We start from the raw sequence: 15,686 nt of genomic DNA, 5'->3' as shown, positions 1-15,686 counted from the left end.
AATACCTTCTTAACATCCTACTAAATAAAGATGCTGTACAGGAAAATTAAAAAACAATTAGCTATAATTAATTCAGGAGACCTCAAATATCTCTTTATGTTCATTGATTTTTTTGGTATTCTTGAACAACTAGTATGACAACAAACCAAAAATGTGTGTGATACTGAATGCCACAACTGTTTCCCAGGCTTGAGACTGAGACTCCTAAGTTGTTTTGACTAGGCAACTAATAACAATTTAGATAGTCCTATACAAATTCAGAGACATGAGATGCAAAACCATGACTGTCTTCCAGCACATTCTTCTTGTCAGAACCACTTAAATCACCATCTTACACAAGTACATACTGAAACTCAACTTTAAGCATTTTATTTTTATGTACATTTCATTTTGTCCAGAAATAAAATATCTAAATACAGACAGACTGTAATGTTGTATATGTATAGGTTTCAACAATACTTGAGCTGAATAAATGCTTTGTACATTGTTTGTCTTTTTAATGGAGTTCACAGCTACATCGATAGAATGGATTCCTCATATCCTTTTTTTTTTCTTTTTAAACCAATAACAAGCAGAGAGACAAGTACAAGTTAATATTAATAAGCAGCTCAAATTACACTTGGTTAAACTATGTACAATACAAACCATTCATACAAATGAAGACTAGGATATTGAATTTGTTACAATATGTTTAGTAAAGATAAGACAGACACTTATAACTTACATGGTGTCTGTCAGGCATTTCCCTTCTTATATAACAATCAGAACTTGTTTTAAGCAGCCTTAGCTGGTCTCGACCTTGCAAAAGTCCAATGACTATTGATGAAAGCTGTAGTCCAGTGTCTGCCCACATGTAAATTCCAAATGTTTGCTCATCTTTACTGAGAACAGGCTCCCTCCATAGAAAAAAGAGCTATCTTGGATCACCTTGAATGTGCCTACTGAATGCTGGAAAAAATTACTACACTTGTTGTGTTCATAAAATAAAGAATACTGAGCTCTAAAAACACATTTTTTTTTTTCCCATTTTAACAAGCATTATACTCCTACAGTAGTATTTACCAGTACAGCTACTCCAAGCAGTAGAAATGCATGAGTGGGGACTATTGATTAGCATGTACTCAAGACATTAAAGAGAGATTTCCATAACAGCAAGTGCTAAAAACCATTCACTGTCTAGTTAATCCTTTTGCTTGACGATCGTTTATCCTGAACCATTATGAGGCAGACAATGAAAGCCCTCTCAACAGGAATCATGACAGACGCCGGCTGAAATGTGTATGCGAGTGTGTTGGTGTACGTCTATGTGTGAGAGCGTGTCTTCAGGTGTGGCTTTAGAATCTGTGGTGATTTTGCGACTATACCAAGAGATGAAGCTGACTGGGCAGAAATTACATCAGGTTGTTTTCCACGAGCGTATTTGCAGTCAGTCGACGAGAGCAGCAGTGTAGACACATTCCAGGCAACAGATGGGACCTTCTTCTCGAGGTGACAGCCCTGTCATGTGACCTTGAATTCCTCGGGTCTCAGTCCCACCCCCACGTTCGTCCTCATCCGGAGGGGAAGTAAGGTGTGTCGCTGTGGTAGTTGTAGTCGGGGCACACTTTCTGTACTAGTTTATAATCTGTACTATAAAAGGAAATGTAAATACAGATCACCTTAAAGGGCTTGGAGCAGAGCCAGGACACGTGACTTTGCGTCTGCTCCTGGTAACAGGTTTTTGAAGGGTCATAGTTGCAGAGTGTGTTCTTGGTAGCCTTGTCAACCTTTTCATACTCAATGCGGCAGTTAAAGGACTTGGAATCTTTGGCATCAATCACGGTTTGTTGTGCCAAGTCGAATTCCACTATTTTCGTAGGGGGTACCAAGCTGACAGATACATTCCCTTGACCAGTGGAATTGTGCCTGAAATAAACACTAAACGTCCCATTGCCATGATCGACAATTTTCCCAGTTATCAACAGGTTTAGCTTCACTGTTTTGATGTTGGAATGAAAATCACCCCATCCAAACATTTTCTTAAACTTGCCCGTCTTAACAATGGGCCTTCGCTTGGCCCTAGGCCGGGGCTCTTGAAGGTCTGTGGAGTTCCTCAACCAGTCCCAGAGGTCTTGCTCAGAATAAGGTTCTGGGGTGTCATATCGCAGGTCTAAATCTGTATCATTTTCTTTGCCACGAAAAGTCTGTGACAGGAGTCGGCTGATAGACAAGTCTTTGCTGCTTTCTGTCCATATGTGCTTTAGTGTGGATTTGCTGCCTCCTGATTTTAGAAGTTCTGACTTCCCACCATTTGTTAAATTGGCACATGTGACCTGAAAATGGAACAGAAAAATGGTGTTTACATCTCTGTATCTGAGAACATGTAACACAAAGATTCAAGCCCTCTTTCAGTGGCTGGGGATTCAAGTACCTTCAGCACGTGGCCAATGTTTATTAAGCTGTGATTGAATACCACTGCTATTTTTATACAAGGATGGGAGAGAGGAGGTGGATAAAAACCATTAAACATGACAGAAAGACAATATAAAAACATTGACTTTGAAAAGGGCCACATAACATGAATACAGCAAAGCACCTTAGTGTGATTTATGTTTGAATTACTTCTCAGCGCCCAAATCCAAACACTTTTAAAATAAAATTTTACAAAGGATTATGTTACTTTTTTACTTTGAAATCACCACAAGCTTTAAAATGGTATGATTCTCAGAAATATATCAACTGATATTCTATAGACTTTTGGTAGTCCATGCCACAGTCACATAGGAAAAGTTAGTTTTGCAGGGAGATTCTAGAATATGTTTTTATGGTCAAAACAAAATAACTTGTTTATGATCACCTATTATTGGCAAGAAACATACTGTATGAGATAAATTTTCCATTAACAAATGTAACTGTGATCTAGTAAAACAAATGCTGATTGATAAGAGTGGTACAGACCTTTTGATTTTAGAGTTTAGTTTGGCCTGTGTATTTGTTTTGTTTCGATGGAATCTAATTGATTGGTCAAACATCCAAATCTGTACTTGCCTAATTCTATTGTCTTTGTTCTTACTGCAGCCTCTATATTTATCCCTAGTATAAAAGAAATAAATACATATCCCAGTCTCTCAAATTACACAGATAATTTCCCATTCTTCGGGTGGCAAAAAGAATAAATGTATTTGATAATGGCTTGGTACTTGTATCTCAGCAACAACATAGTTGATCAAGGAGACAGAGCATAATGAGATGAATCCATGGTGCACTGGCTCACGAAGCAGTAATGGAACTGTCCTACAGAAGAAGTAACAGGGACTTAGAGTGCATTTACCAGCAGAATATAGGGAGTAAAAGAGGGAAAAAAAAAAGGAAGTGGCAGGTTTCAAAGGGAAAAAAAAATGAATCGACTTAACAGGATGCTAAGATTCTGACAGCAGAACAACCTCTGATTTTCAGGCAGAATAGAAATTTACATCTAAATTATACTCTCCACAGCTGTAGTAATTATGAGTGCAAGCTCTGGAGTCAGACACCCTGAATCCCAATGCAGGCTACGATCCTTCACAGCTGTATGATCTGGGCCAGTTGCTTGACTTGTGTACATTTCTGTATTTCTCCTCCACAGAGTAGAAAAATGATATCCCTTTTCCTCACATGGCTGTTTGAAGAATTAAACTGGACAGTCCATTAAAAGCACTGAAGGACAGTACGTGGACACGATGAGTGTTCAACATTAGTATTTCTAACTATTATCATCCTCAAACATTTTACCTCTGAATTCCATGGGGTAATATTTTATGTAAATGAATAACAGACAATAGGATTTGAGAGCAAAGGTATCTTTATAAGAAAATCTCCCCTTTATTAGCACATACCCAAAAACCTAAAGCAAACCATTTAAACATGTATATACATATATAAGAATATATATGGTGCCCAGGTGGCACTAGTGGTAAAGAACCTGCCTGCCAGTGCAGGAGTCGTAAGAGGCAGATTCGATCCCTGGGTTGGGAAGGTCCCCCGGAGGAGGGCATGGCAGCCCACTCCAGTATTCTTGCCTGGAGAAGCCCATGGGCTGAGGAACCTGGATGGGAGGTTCTGGGGTGGGGGGGTGGGGGTGGTGGGCAAGGCTACAGTCCATAGGGTCACAAAGAGTTGGACATGACTGAAGAGACTAAGAAAGTGAAACTATTCCTCTCTCAGTAGTTTTTGACTCTTTGCGACCCCATGGACCATAGCGCCCCCTCCAGGCTCTTCTGTCCATTGTATTTCCCAAGCAAGAATACTAGAGTGGGTTGCCATTTCCTTCTCCAGGGGATCTTCCCGACCCAAGGATGGAACCTGGGTTGCCTGCATTGCAGGCAGATTCTTTAACATCTGAGCCACCAGGGAAGCCTGAAGTGGCTAAGCACACACATATATACTTTCCAAAGTATTTAGGCTGCTACCACAACCTAAAAACATGACAAGTTGAGTAGCTAGCAAAATTCAGATGAATAAAACATGAGCAGAATTTCAGCTATTACACTGTTCAAGGACCAAATGCAATGAATTTATCAGCCCTCAATGGTGCAATGTGAAAGGCTTCTAGTGGTGCAGTCAAGAGGCCTCTCTGCAACATCTGAGTTTGGGTACAGAATCAAAGTAGGCGATAGTCATCAGCACTGCCTTGCCTATTCTTATTCTCCCTTCCTCTCCCTTTCATTTAGGCTCGGAGAGAAGCAGGGCAATGTCTAGGAGAGTTTCGGTCATGAAAAATCGGGAAGGGCCCTTGATTCATCTTGCTTTATTAATTCAATAACTATATAGTGAGATTCTGCTAATATTGAGTGAAATAACAGGAATACAAAGGCAAATGAGATGTGGTTCTTTCTTTCAAGATGTTCACAATCTAATAGTGAAATTAGTTAAGCCAGGAGTATAGTGATGTGACCAACACTAGGTACAATATTTTTAGAGTCTAAGTTAAAAGGTAGACAAGATATAACAGAGGAGATGATACTCAGATCGGGGAGATTTAAAAAAAAAAAAAAAAAAGGTTTAGGACTTCAACAGATAATGAAAAGGCCAGAGAAGTTCTTCTAAGTATAAGGAACATACTACACAAAAGTAAAAAGTTGAAAAAGAACATGTCAAATGTAAGAACGGAAAATAGTTCCTTATCTCTGAACTTCAGGGAGAACTGACAGGAGGATAAACAGAAGTAGCAAGAGATTGGCAGAACACAAAGGTCAGTTCAGTTCAGTCCCTCAGTCATGTCTAATTATTTGCAACCCCATGAACCACAGCATGCCAGGCCTCCCTGTCCATCATCAACTCTCAGAGTCTACCCAAACCCATGTCCACTGAGTCGGTGACGCCACCCAACTCTCATCCTTTGTCATCCCCTTCTTCTTCCACCCTCAGTTTTTCCCAGCATCAGGGTCTTTTCAAATGAATCAACTCTTCGCATCAGGTAGCCAAAGTATTGGAGTTACAGCTTCAACATCAGTCCTTCCAATGAACACCCAGGACTGATCTCCTTTAGGATGGACTGGTTGGATCTCCTTGCAGTCCAAAGGACTCTCAAGAGACTTCTCCGACACCACAGTTCAAAAGCATCAATTCTTCAGTGCTCAGCTGTCTTTATAGTCCAACTCTCACATCCATACATGATCACTGGAAAAACCATAGCCTTGACTAGAGGGACCTTTGTTGGCAAAGTAATGTCTCTGCTTTTTAATATGCTATCTAGGTTGGTCATGACTTTCCTTCCAAGGAACAAGCGTCTTTTAATTTCATGGCTGCAATCACCATCTGCAGTGATTTTGGAGCCCAAAAATATAAAGTTAGCCACTGTTTCCACTGTTTCCCCATCTATTTGCCATGAAGTGATGGGACCAAATGCCATGATCTTAGTTTCTGAATGTTGAGCTTTAAGCCAACTTTTTCACTCTCTTCTTTCACTTTCATCAAGAGGCTCTTTAGTTCTTCTTCACTTTCTTCCATAAGGGTGGTGTCCTCTGCATATCTGAGGTTATTGATATCTCTCCTTGATTCCGGTTTGTGCTTCATCTAGTTCAGCATTTCTCATGATGTATTCTGCATATAAGTTCAATAAGCAGGGTGGCAATATACAGCCTTGACATACTCCTTTTCCTATTTGGAACCAATTTGTTGTTACATGTCCAGTTCTAACTGTTGCTTCCTGACCTGCATACAGGTTTCTCAAGAGGCAGGTCAGGTGGTCTGGTATTCCCATCTCTTTCAGAATTTTCCAGTTTCATGTGATCCACACAGTCAAGGGCTTTGGCATAGTCAATAAAGCAGAAATAGATGTTTTTCTGGAACTCTCTTGCTTTTTCGATGATCCAGCAGATGTTGGCAATTTGATCTCTGGTTCCTCTGCCTTTTCTAAAACCAGCTTAAACATCTGGAAGTTCAGGGTTCACATATTGCTGAAGCCTGGCTTGGAGAATTTTGAGAATTACTTTACTAGTGTGTGAGATGAATGCAATTGTGCAGTAGTTTGAGCATTCTTTGGCATTGCCTTCCTTTGGGATTGGATGAAAACTGACCTTTTCAAGTCCTGTGGCCATTGCTGAGTTTTCCAAATTTTCTGGCATATTGAATGCAGCACTTTCACAGCATCACCTTTCAGGATTTGAAATAACTCAACTGGAATTCCATCACCTCCACTAGCTTTGTTCATAGTGATGCTTTCTAAGGCCCACTTGACTTCACATTCCAGGATGTCTGGCTCTAGGTGAGTGATCTCACCATCGTGAATATCTGGGCCATGAAGATCTCTTTTGTACAGTTCTTCTCTTTTGTACAGTACAAAAGATCTCTTTTGTACAATTCTTGCCACCTCTTCTTAATATCTTCTGCTTCTGTTAGGTCTGTACCATTTCTGTTCTTTATTGAGCCCAACTTTGCATGAAAGTTTCCCTTATTATCTGTATTTTTCTTGAAGAGATCTCTAATCTTTCCCATTCTGTTGTTTTCTCTATTTCTTTGCATTGATCACTGAGGAAGGCTTTCTTATCTCTCCTGGCTATTCTTTGGAACTCTGCATTCAAATGGGTATATCTTTCCTTTTCTCCTTTGCTTTTCGCTTCAAAGAAGGTAGGGTACGGTCAACTTGTGAAGGTTCTAGGGTCAATTTATGAAGGTATTTAAAATTAATCTTATAGATAATGAGGAGTCCTTAAATTTTGTCATATGTTACTTTTAATTAAGTCATCCTGCCTCTAAAAGAATGACTGATTGGACATTGAAAGGTAGATTGGTAGGGAGAAACCCTGAGGGAATAATTAGTTAAATAACAAATTGTAATATTCCTTTTGAGAAAGTAAATGAGCCTGAACCAACGCAATGGCAGAGAAAAAGAGAAAGAAAAAAAATGGATATAAAACGTATTTCAGGGGCAGGATTAGCTCAATTCGACAATATATATTGGCTAAGCAGGAGTGTGAAAAAGTTGAGAATTAATGAACTTTCTTGCATCTGTAAGAAATACAAAAGTAAAAAGTTAAAAAAGTATATAAGCACTTGGAAAGAAGCCTCCTGACTTTTATATTAACTACTAAGGACCATCTTAAAGCAAGTTTTAGTGATGGTACAGACATGACGTAAGATAAAAAAGAAGTGCAACTATCTTAATACATCTGCTCCCAGATGCAATCAAGAATTCTTGGCTTTCTCACTCTATTATGTTGCTTTACATATGAAGAATTTTCATTTTTGAAACACATAAATGTACACATAAAATTGAGATAGATTTTGAGCCTTACTGAATAAACACATATATTTTTAAAATAATCTTAGACTCAGAACACCTTCTATCATTGATTTTACAAACATAAGAGAAGAGTTTCTTTTGAAGAGTCACCTAAAGATCCTTTCACATCAGTATATCAGAATGATGACAGAGGTGGTGAAGACTATGGCATAAAATGAGCCCAAAAGAAAAATCTGACAATTGTTAACTAACTCAATTCCAAAAAGGCAATGCACTGTGAACTTTTTTCTACAAAGAGTCATTTTTTTTTATAACAGTGAAAGCACTAAAGATACTTCCTAACTGAATATAATTTTCCAAGTCAAAAGTGGCTGCATTTGAATCAGTTCTAATGAAGTGGATGAAACTGGAGCCTATTATACAGAGTGAGGTAAGTCAGAAAGAAAAACACCAGTACAGTATATTAACGCATATATATGGAATTTAGAAAGATGGTAATGACAACACTATATGTGAGACAGCAAAAGAGACACAGATGTAAAGAACAGACTTTTGGACTCTGTGGGAGAAGGCGAGGGTGGGATGATTGGAGAGAATAGCATTGAAACATGTATATTTCCATATGTGAAATAGGTCACCAGTCCAAGTTTGATGCACGAAACAGGGCACTCAAAGCCAGTGCACTGGGACAACCCCGAGGGATGGGGTGGGGAGGGAGGTGAGAGAGGGGTTCAGGATGGGGCCACATGTACACCCATGGCTGATCCATGTCAATGTATGACAAAAACCACCACAATATTATAAACCAATTCAGTCAGTCAGTTCAGTCGTTCAGTCGTGTCCGACTCTTTGCAAGCCCATGAATCGCAGCACGCCAGGCCTCCCTGTCCATCACAAACTCTCGGAGTTTACTCAAACTCATGCCCATCGAGTCAGTGATGCCATCCAGCCATCTCATCCTCTGTCGTCCCCTTCTCCTCCTGCCCCCAATCCCTCCCAGCGTCAGGGTCTTTTCCAACGGGTCAACTCTTCGCATGAGGTGGCCAAAGTATTGGAGTTTCAGCTTCACCATCAGTCCTTCCAATGAACACCCAGGACTTAGGACTAGCCTCCAATTAAAATAAATTAATTAATTTTAAAAAGTGGCCAGTGCCTCAAAAATAAAAATTTTAAGAAGTGGACAACACCCACTTCAAAGGAGTTGACCCACTCACTAGTCCAATCATACCGTTTCCACAAATTATGTGAGTTGTCTAATTGCTTTAGAAACAATGAGAATCATAGAGACTCTTACCATGATCAGGAATATGCATATTAAAGCACATGTTTCTTTTGACAATATTCAAAAATAGGTGCAAAGACAAGGGTCATTTTCTTCAACAATAAACAAAGACAGAGCTTGAATCTAACATTAAGGGAGCTCGTCTGGGGCAGGACCTGTGTGGGGGGCTAGAAAGAAGAGACTGCTATTGACTGGTGGGGGTTAAGCATATAAAGAGTTGAGACACCTTGGTCTAGCTCCTCCTTTATATCCCTCAGAGTCACGCTTTCACATTGCTTTCTCTAACATCTTTTCATTACAGGCTTATAATCCTAATGTCAATATATTATCTCTTAAAATATTGTTGAAAGACATCATTTTGGAAGAGATACTTCACTAACACTTCACCTATGCTCCTGGCCTTATGAGATTTTATGTAAACGGGTCCCTCTTTCACATGTACATTTCCGACTAGAGACATCTCCAGATGGTCTGTGTATCTCTTTTTATAAAAGAGCAATAAGGTGCCTTTTAATTTCTATCAGCCCTCACATTTACTGTTGATCTATTACTGTTCAATATAAATTATCTCAAGATTACTTGGAAAATCATGTGTTTATTTCATCAACTGTATGAATATTTAAGCCAAACAAAAATTCTGGATAACCTGATGCTTAAGCAATATCTCTCATCAGTGAATAACTAATCAACAAAACGACCTTGCTCTGTGATTACAACTTCCTTTTGGCAGTTTATGGTTTGCTACATTGAACATACGTCGCATACCATCAACTGCTATTGGTTAAGGGCATACTATCTTCAGACACTGTAATTAGCTTTACATATGGCATTGCACTTCATTTAAACCACAAACACACACACACTCATGCACTGACTCACAGACAATATTGTTATTTTCAACTTACAGGCAGAGATATGGAAGCTTGAGAAGAACTTGTTCAAGATTACTGCTGGGAAGTGAAAGAGCTACTGCTTATTATTCCACTGGGTATTTCCTTTATTTTTAAAATTATTTTAACCATATACAATTATACATTAATATATGTTTATCAAAACATTTAAACACTAGAGGATTTATGAAGTAAAAATTAAAAGCCTATCTTCATAATCAACCCCTGCTCCCTTATAATCCCACCTCTCTCTGTAAAGACAAAACCTCAAATTTTTGATGTATATTGTTCCTAAACATTTTCACTATTTTTCATGTATAAATATTTACATCACTACTGTTGTATTTTATGATTTGCATTTTGTATTTTTTCCAATCAACAATCTTTGAGATGCATAGCTCTTAGTTCATAAAGGTATATCATCTTTATTAAATAGGAAATAGAATTTTAGAATATAAATGTATCATATTTCTATTTTGGGGTTACGTTTTGTGATAGATCCTTAATCATTACATTGTTTCACAGACATTTTTTTAGCCTTCATTCCATTGGTTTTTCTAGTCATTATTGCTTCAGATAACTTCGTCGCTCTTCTGGATTTTCATGTCTATGGTTGTATAGATTTGTGTGATCCTTTAAAAAAGAGTTCACATGGGATAAGCTATCTGAGTAGTCTATGCCTAAAAATGTCTTTACTGGCCATAGACTTATATTGGGCAGAACAGTCATTCATCTTTCAATTCCTTTTGTTCTGTGATATTTTTTTTCCTCTCTCTCCAAAAGAACTAGGATATTTTTCCACTTCAGGTATTGTGAAATCTCACAAGGTGAGCTACATGTGCTCATGCTTTCTCCAGACCTTTTCTTAACTAGTTTAGGGAAAAGCATGCAGATATTCACAGCCATGCTAGGCTCTTTTTCATAGCGTTCCCCCAAAAGGACTATAACCCCCTTTGGGGGATGTTCTTTCTGTATTATTCCATTTTGTAACTTGAGGAAAGGACTACCTCGCATAGGGTAAGCACTCAATAAATTATATACATGGTTTATAGTCTTAGTTACATTAGTTTCAGGAGGGCTCACTGATTCTTTAGCCACAACCAAGATTTTGGTAGAACATGTGGCCCACAGAGGTTTCTCTCTTACAAGTTTAGAGCCTACACTTCACCGACAATTCTCAGAGTGCCTGTATTATGTGATAAGCCATAGGAAATGGGTTAGTATTTTAATACATCAAAAATACATCATTTCCTTCTGCTACAAAGCAGTGCTCCAGCGGCAGCCACGCTGCATTAACAGTGGAAAAGCAGGAAAAGGACCCCAAGCCTCTCTCAGCGTAGCCGTTGCTGGAGGCTGTAAGCACAGAAATTAAGAAAACGGGCTTTGCAGTCAGAGATCACAGGGCTAAACCCAAAATCTGTTACCAATAACCTGAAGAGTCAGATTTTTTCCAACTAGGAAGTGGAGATGACACTTCACTCACTGGGTTTTTGTGAACATAAAAGATTTTATATGTAGCAGAAATAAAAATAGGGGAGGCAGTATGAGTTCAACACTTGAGAGCTAACACTCAGGTAGGTTACGAAACCCCAAAGAAAAGGGAAACAAGGCTTTCAGGATGCACCCTGCTATTATAACCCCACCTTCTCCCTGGAGACATTACATTTGCTCAAGTGGGCCAAACAAACTGTGATGGAAATGAGTATAATTGCAACATCTCTGTGGTCATCTTTAGCAGTAGGTGGTGGGAGGAGATCACACTGATTCTGTATGTTACAATTTAGTGCTGGCAAATGTAAGCAATCGTTTATCTTTAGCATAACGTTAAGAGAAGATATATTGATCAGACTGGACATTCCACATCATCCTTAAAAACCAAAAGCATGGTACGTTTCTATCAGTTTGAAGAAGTGGCTAAGAATTTTAAGCATGTCACTCCATGAGTTTTCATGATTCCATGCAGGATGGCTCACTTTTAACATAGGACCCCAACGAGTCCCTTCAAATTATTGTGTCGGAGGCTGGATCTAAGTCGTGGGTCATTGAGTACCTCGCAAGTTTGTGTAACTATAAAAATTGGTTTTCCTTTTGATTTTTCCTCCTTTAGGTCCTCTTATGAAAATTATCTTGGAAATGTTTTTGTTTCTTTACTTGCAAGGGGGAAAGCATGCCTTGAGAAGAGCCATGATCTATTTGTTTCTGCTGCTGAGAAACAGAATTTCTCATCTTACAAAAATAATGTCTCTTCCCTTCTGCATACTTTATATAGATATACACATAAGTTTTGACATACAGACACATTAACATTGATGAGAAATTAAAAATTATATTCTCTATAACCCCACTTAACCCATTCTCTCAAAACTTAATTGCAGATTACCTTACCCAGCTTTGCATTGCAAAAGTTACTTCTTTGTTTAGTATTTTACAGTGTGTTCATTTAAAATGTATAAGGAATATCCCATGTGAGGGACCCTGGGTACCTGGTCATAATAATAAACAAAACATTTAAAATAACATGTTGAGAAACTATTTCTTGGCTGAAACAAAGCCACTTCAGTGTTATTTTCTCATTATCCATAAAGAGATTTTAATTTGTCAGTAAATCTAGCTGTCTTCAAAGAAAAGGCAAATATTGCATATGTAGGAATAGCTGTGTTAAACCCAGGGTCTTTCTATCTGAATTGGAGGCCAATATGCGTGATTGTCCATAATAAGACATGTAACATGGAGGTTTTAGGATGTTTCTAGCTTCTCAAAGTCAAACAAGATACAGACCTCTCTAAAATGGACCAAATGAGGAAAGACTGACTCACCTTTCAATCTCATTTCCAGTGACCTAGGAAACAGCAACCCACTCCAGTATTCATGCCTGGAAAATCCCATGGACCGAGGAGCCTGATCAGCTACAGTCCATGGGGTCGCAAAGAGTCACACACGACTGAGCGACTTCACTTCTTCTTCTTCTTCCTCATACATACATATGTTCTCAAATACAACGCTGGTATATGAGAACATATTGGGTAGTAATAATAGTTCACTTTATCCAATAGAAGCTCAAAATCCTGAGGAAATAATAACTTTGATGTTCTTGAGACAATATTCTACTCAACACCCTCTGATTATCCAGAGGTTGATCTGAAAGTCTTCTAATAGAGGAAGAAGTCGTTATACAAAGAAAGTGATAGTTACAGTGGAATATCACCCTGGTACCATTGAGATCCTAGATTTATACCAGAATTATTCTAGGGCCTCTTTCTTATCAGACTCCAGCAGAGGAACACTGCTCAGAGCTTCCCAAGTACAGAGTGGACAAGGCAGAAAGACAACCGAGAAATACAAAAGGGCATGCAGATCCTAGAAATAAAGTCCTTCTACACTCCTGGAAAAGTCCTGTAAACCACCCCAACTTCCTGAAGTGGAACAAATCCACTGAGAACAGACAAGACCAACAGAGAGAACTGACCCCTCACTCTTTTATCAAAGGATGGTGATGCTGGAGCTTGAGTTAGGTAAAATCTTTCAACACTGAGTAAATACGTATCTTTAGATCATGCCTTGGTCACAGCAAGATGTGGTAAAGAGCATCCAGCCTACAGCCACAGGCCCCACAATGGCACGTGGGTGTAGTTCAGGGAGGACCCAACTCAAGGACTGAGGGAACTTCAAGCTTTCTCACTATGTCTAGACAAAACAATTCCCTTGAAAGCTCTTAAACCAATCTGTTCTTTTCTAAAGTCCTTCTGGTGAGAAGATTAGCATCTAGTCTTTGATAATTGTTTCTGCCAGGTAAGACTCTTAACACTTGGGAAGAATAGATCTCTTACTCAATTACAGCCAGTGTGGGAATCAGATGCACCAGGAGCCTGGGCTATATTTTACTTTGGTCTATTCCCAGTTTCTCAAAGTACAGCATGTGGAATTTCATATCAAAGAGCCAAGTGCTGAGGGAAAGGGATGCTTAGGCAAAGAGATCTCACATACAAGGAAAAAGATGGCCTCTGGGTTTAGGTGCTGTGCCTTTAAAGTTGATCAGATGTAAAACTGAGTGATATGCCTAGATTCCCAAAGGTAAAGGACTGGGCTCTTTTTGTTACCAAAGGAATTAAGTGGACAGTTTCACTAAATCAAAGAAGGATGTTCACCCAGATTATGTTACAGGAGGAGACGAGATGGGTCATGGAGAGAACAGAGCAAACAGGGTCCAAAGAGGCTGAGGATGCTCTAAGAGAAGTCACAATAGAAAGACTGGATGAAAGTGTGTCTGCAAGGAGGGCTCTGAGATCCCCGTGACCTTTAATGTACTTTAAAATGACCTGTCACAGCATTAGTGTGAACTGCTGTGAACACTGTGGACGGAGGGAATCACAGGAGAATTGAAAGAAAGACTGTTAGAGTAGAATTTCCTCTCTCCGCTTTCCCCGATTGTCCTCACACTCAAATCTCCAGATTCCAAGACGGAGTTTGTCCTTTTCAAAAGAGCTGGGTAACACTGCCACTAGAGGGCGCAGCTAGGACATCTGACAGCTGTCTCTATTCCTGGTGCTGAAGTCAGGCAGAATTGTGTCACTAAGGGTCACAGAGCTCTTTGAAGAAAGAAGATGGACCTGGAAACTTCATGGTACCTATTAACTGACACAGACCCTGGGATCGACCTCTTCTATGAGCTGCAGAGACTAGGAGGGAGTAACTGCTGCTCAAAGAACTACTACCGTAGGCATCGCCAACTAAAGAAGCTGTTGTGAGCCTTTGATTCCGCATAGAGGGTATGTTCAGTGTTAAGGTATTTATATTTATCTACTGGAAAAGAAGATTCTTGAGAGTCCCTTGGACTGCAAGGAGATCCAACCAGTCCATCCTAAAGGAAATCAGTCCTGAGTATTCATTGGAAGGACTGATGTTGAAGCTGAAACTCCAATACTTTGGCCACCTGTTGCGAAGTTAACTCATTGTAAAAGATCCTGATGCTGGGAGGGATTGAGGGCAGGAGGAGAAGGGGACGACAGAAGATGAGATAGTTGGATGGCATCACCGACTCAATGGACATGAGTTTAGGTAAACTCCAGGAGGTGGTAATGGACAGGGAGGCCTGGCATTCTGCGGTTCATGGGGTCGCAAAGAGTAGGACATGACTGAGCAACTGGACTGAACTGATTGGAAAAGAGTCTAGGTCAGTGCAACATATTTCTACATCTCTAGCTGCATTTTTTGGCTACTCTTCACTTTGTCCTCAGAGTTCAGATCACATCAGATATTTTATGTTTATGTGTTCTCTTTCTTCCAACTTTAGGGCTTCCCTGGTGGCTCAGATGGTAAAGAATCTGCCTGAGATGCAGGAGACCCAGGTTCAATTTCTGGGTTGGGAAGATCTCCTGGAGAAGGGAATAGCTACCTACTCCAGTATTCATGCCTGGATAATCCCCGTGGCCAGAGGAAACTGGCAGGCTACAATCCACAGGCTCACAAAAGAGCTGCACACAGCTGAGCAACCACACATACATTTCTTCCAACCTCAGGACCTTTGCCAAGGCTGCTTCTCCATCCTGGAATCCTTTCCACCCACTCCCGTTTGCATAGCTAACTCAGTCACCCTTTGTGCTGTGCAAGTTGCCTCAGTCATGTCCAATTCTTTGCAACACCATAGACCATAGCCCGCCAGGCTCCTCTGTCCATGAGATTCTCCAGGCAAGAATACTGGAGTGAGTTGCCATTTCCTACTCCAGGGGATCTTCCCAACCCAGGAATCGAACCCGGGTCTCTGACATCCCCTGCTTCAGCAGGCGGATTCTCTACCACCAGCGCCACCTGGGAA

General features: G+C 39.8%; 1 protein-coding gene across 2 annotated transcripts in view; it reads right to left on the bottom strand.

Moving 5' to 3' along the window:
- Positions 1-353: 353 nt before the first annotated feature.
- The window catches only part of NXPH1 (neurexophilin 1), a 388,449-nt gene continuing 373,116 nt past the window's right edge, over positions 354-15,686 (bottom strand). For both annotated transcript variants that reach the window (XM_061164980.1, XM_061164981.1), the window contains one exon: positions 354-2,312. In XM_061164980.1, the coding sequence (XP_061020963.1) occupies positions 1,551-2,312 (762 nt within the window). In that variant the 3' untranslated portion in view covers positions 354-1,550. The remainder of the gene's footprint in view (positions 2,313-15,686) is intronic.

This window comes from Dama dama, chromosome 18, assembly GCF_033118175.1.
Source record: "Dama dama isolate Ldn47 chromosome 18, ASM3311817v1, whole genome shotgun sequence".
In the NCBI taxonomy this organism is placed as follows: domain Eukaryota; kingdom Metazoa; phylum Chordata; class Mammalia; order Artiodactyla; family Cervidae; genus Dama; species Dama dama.
The sequence above is the reverse complement of the archived record's forward strand: the minus strand, read 5'-3'. Positions and strand labels throughout refer to the sequence as shown.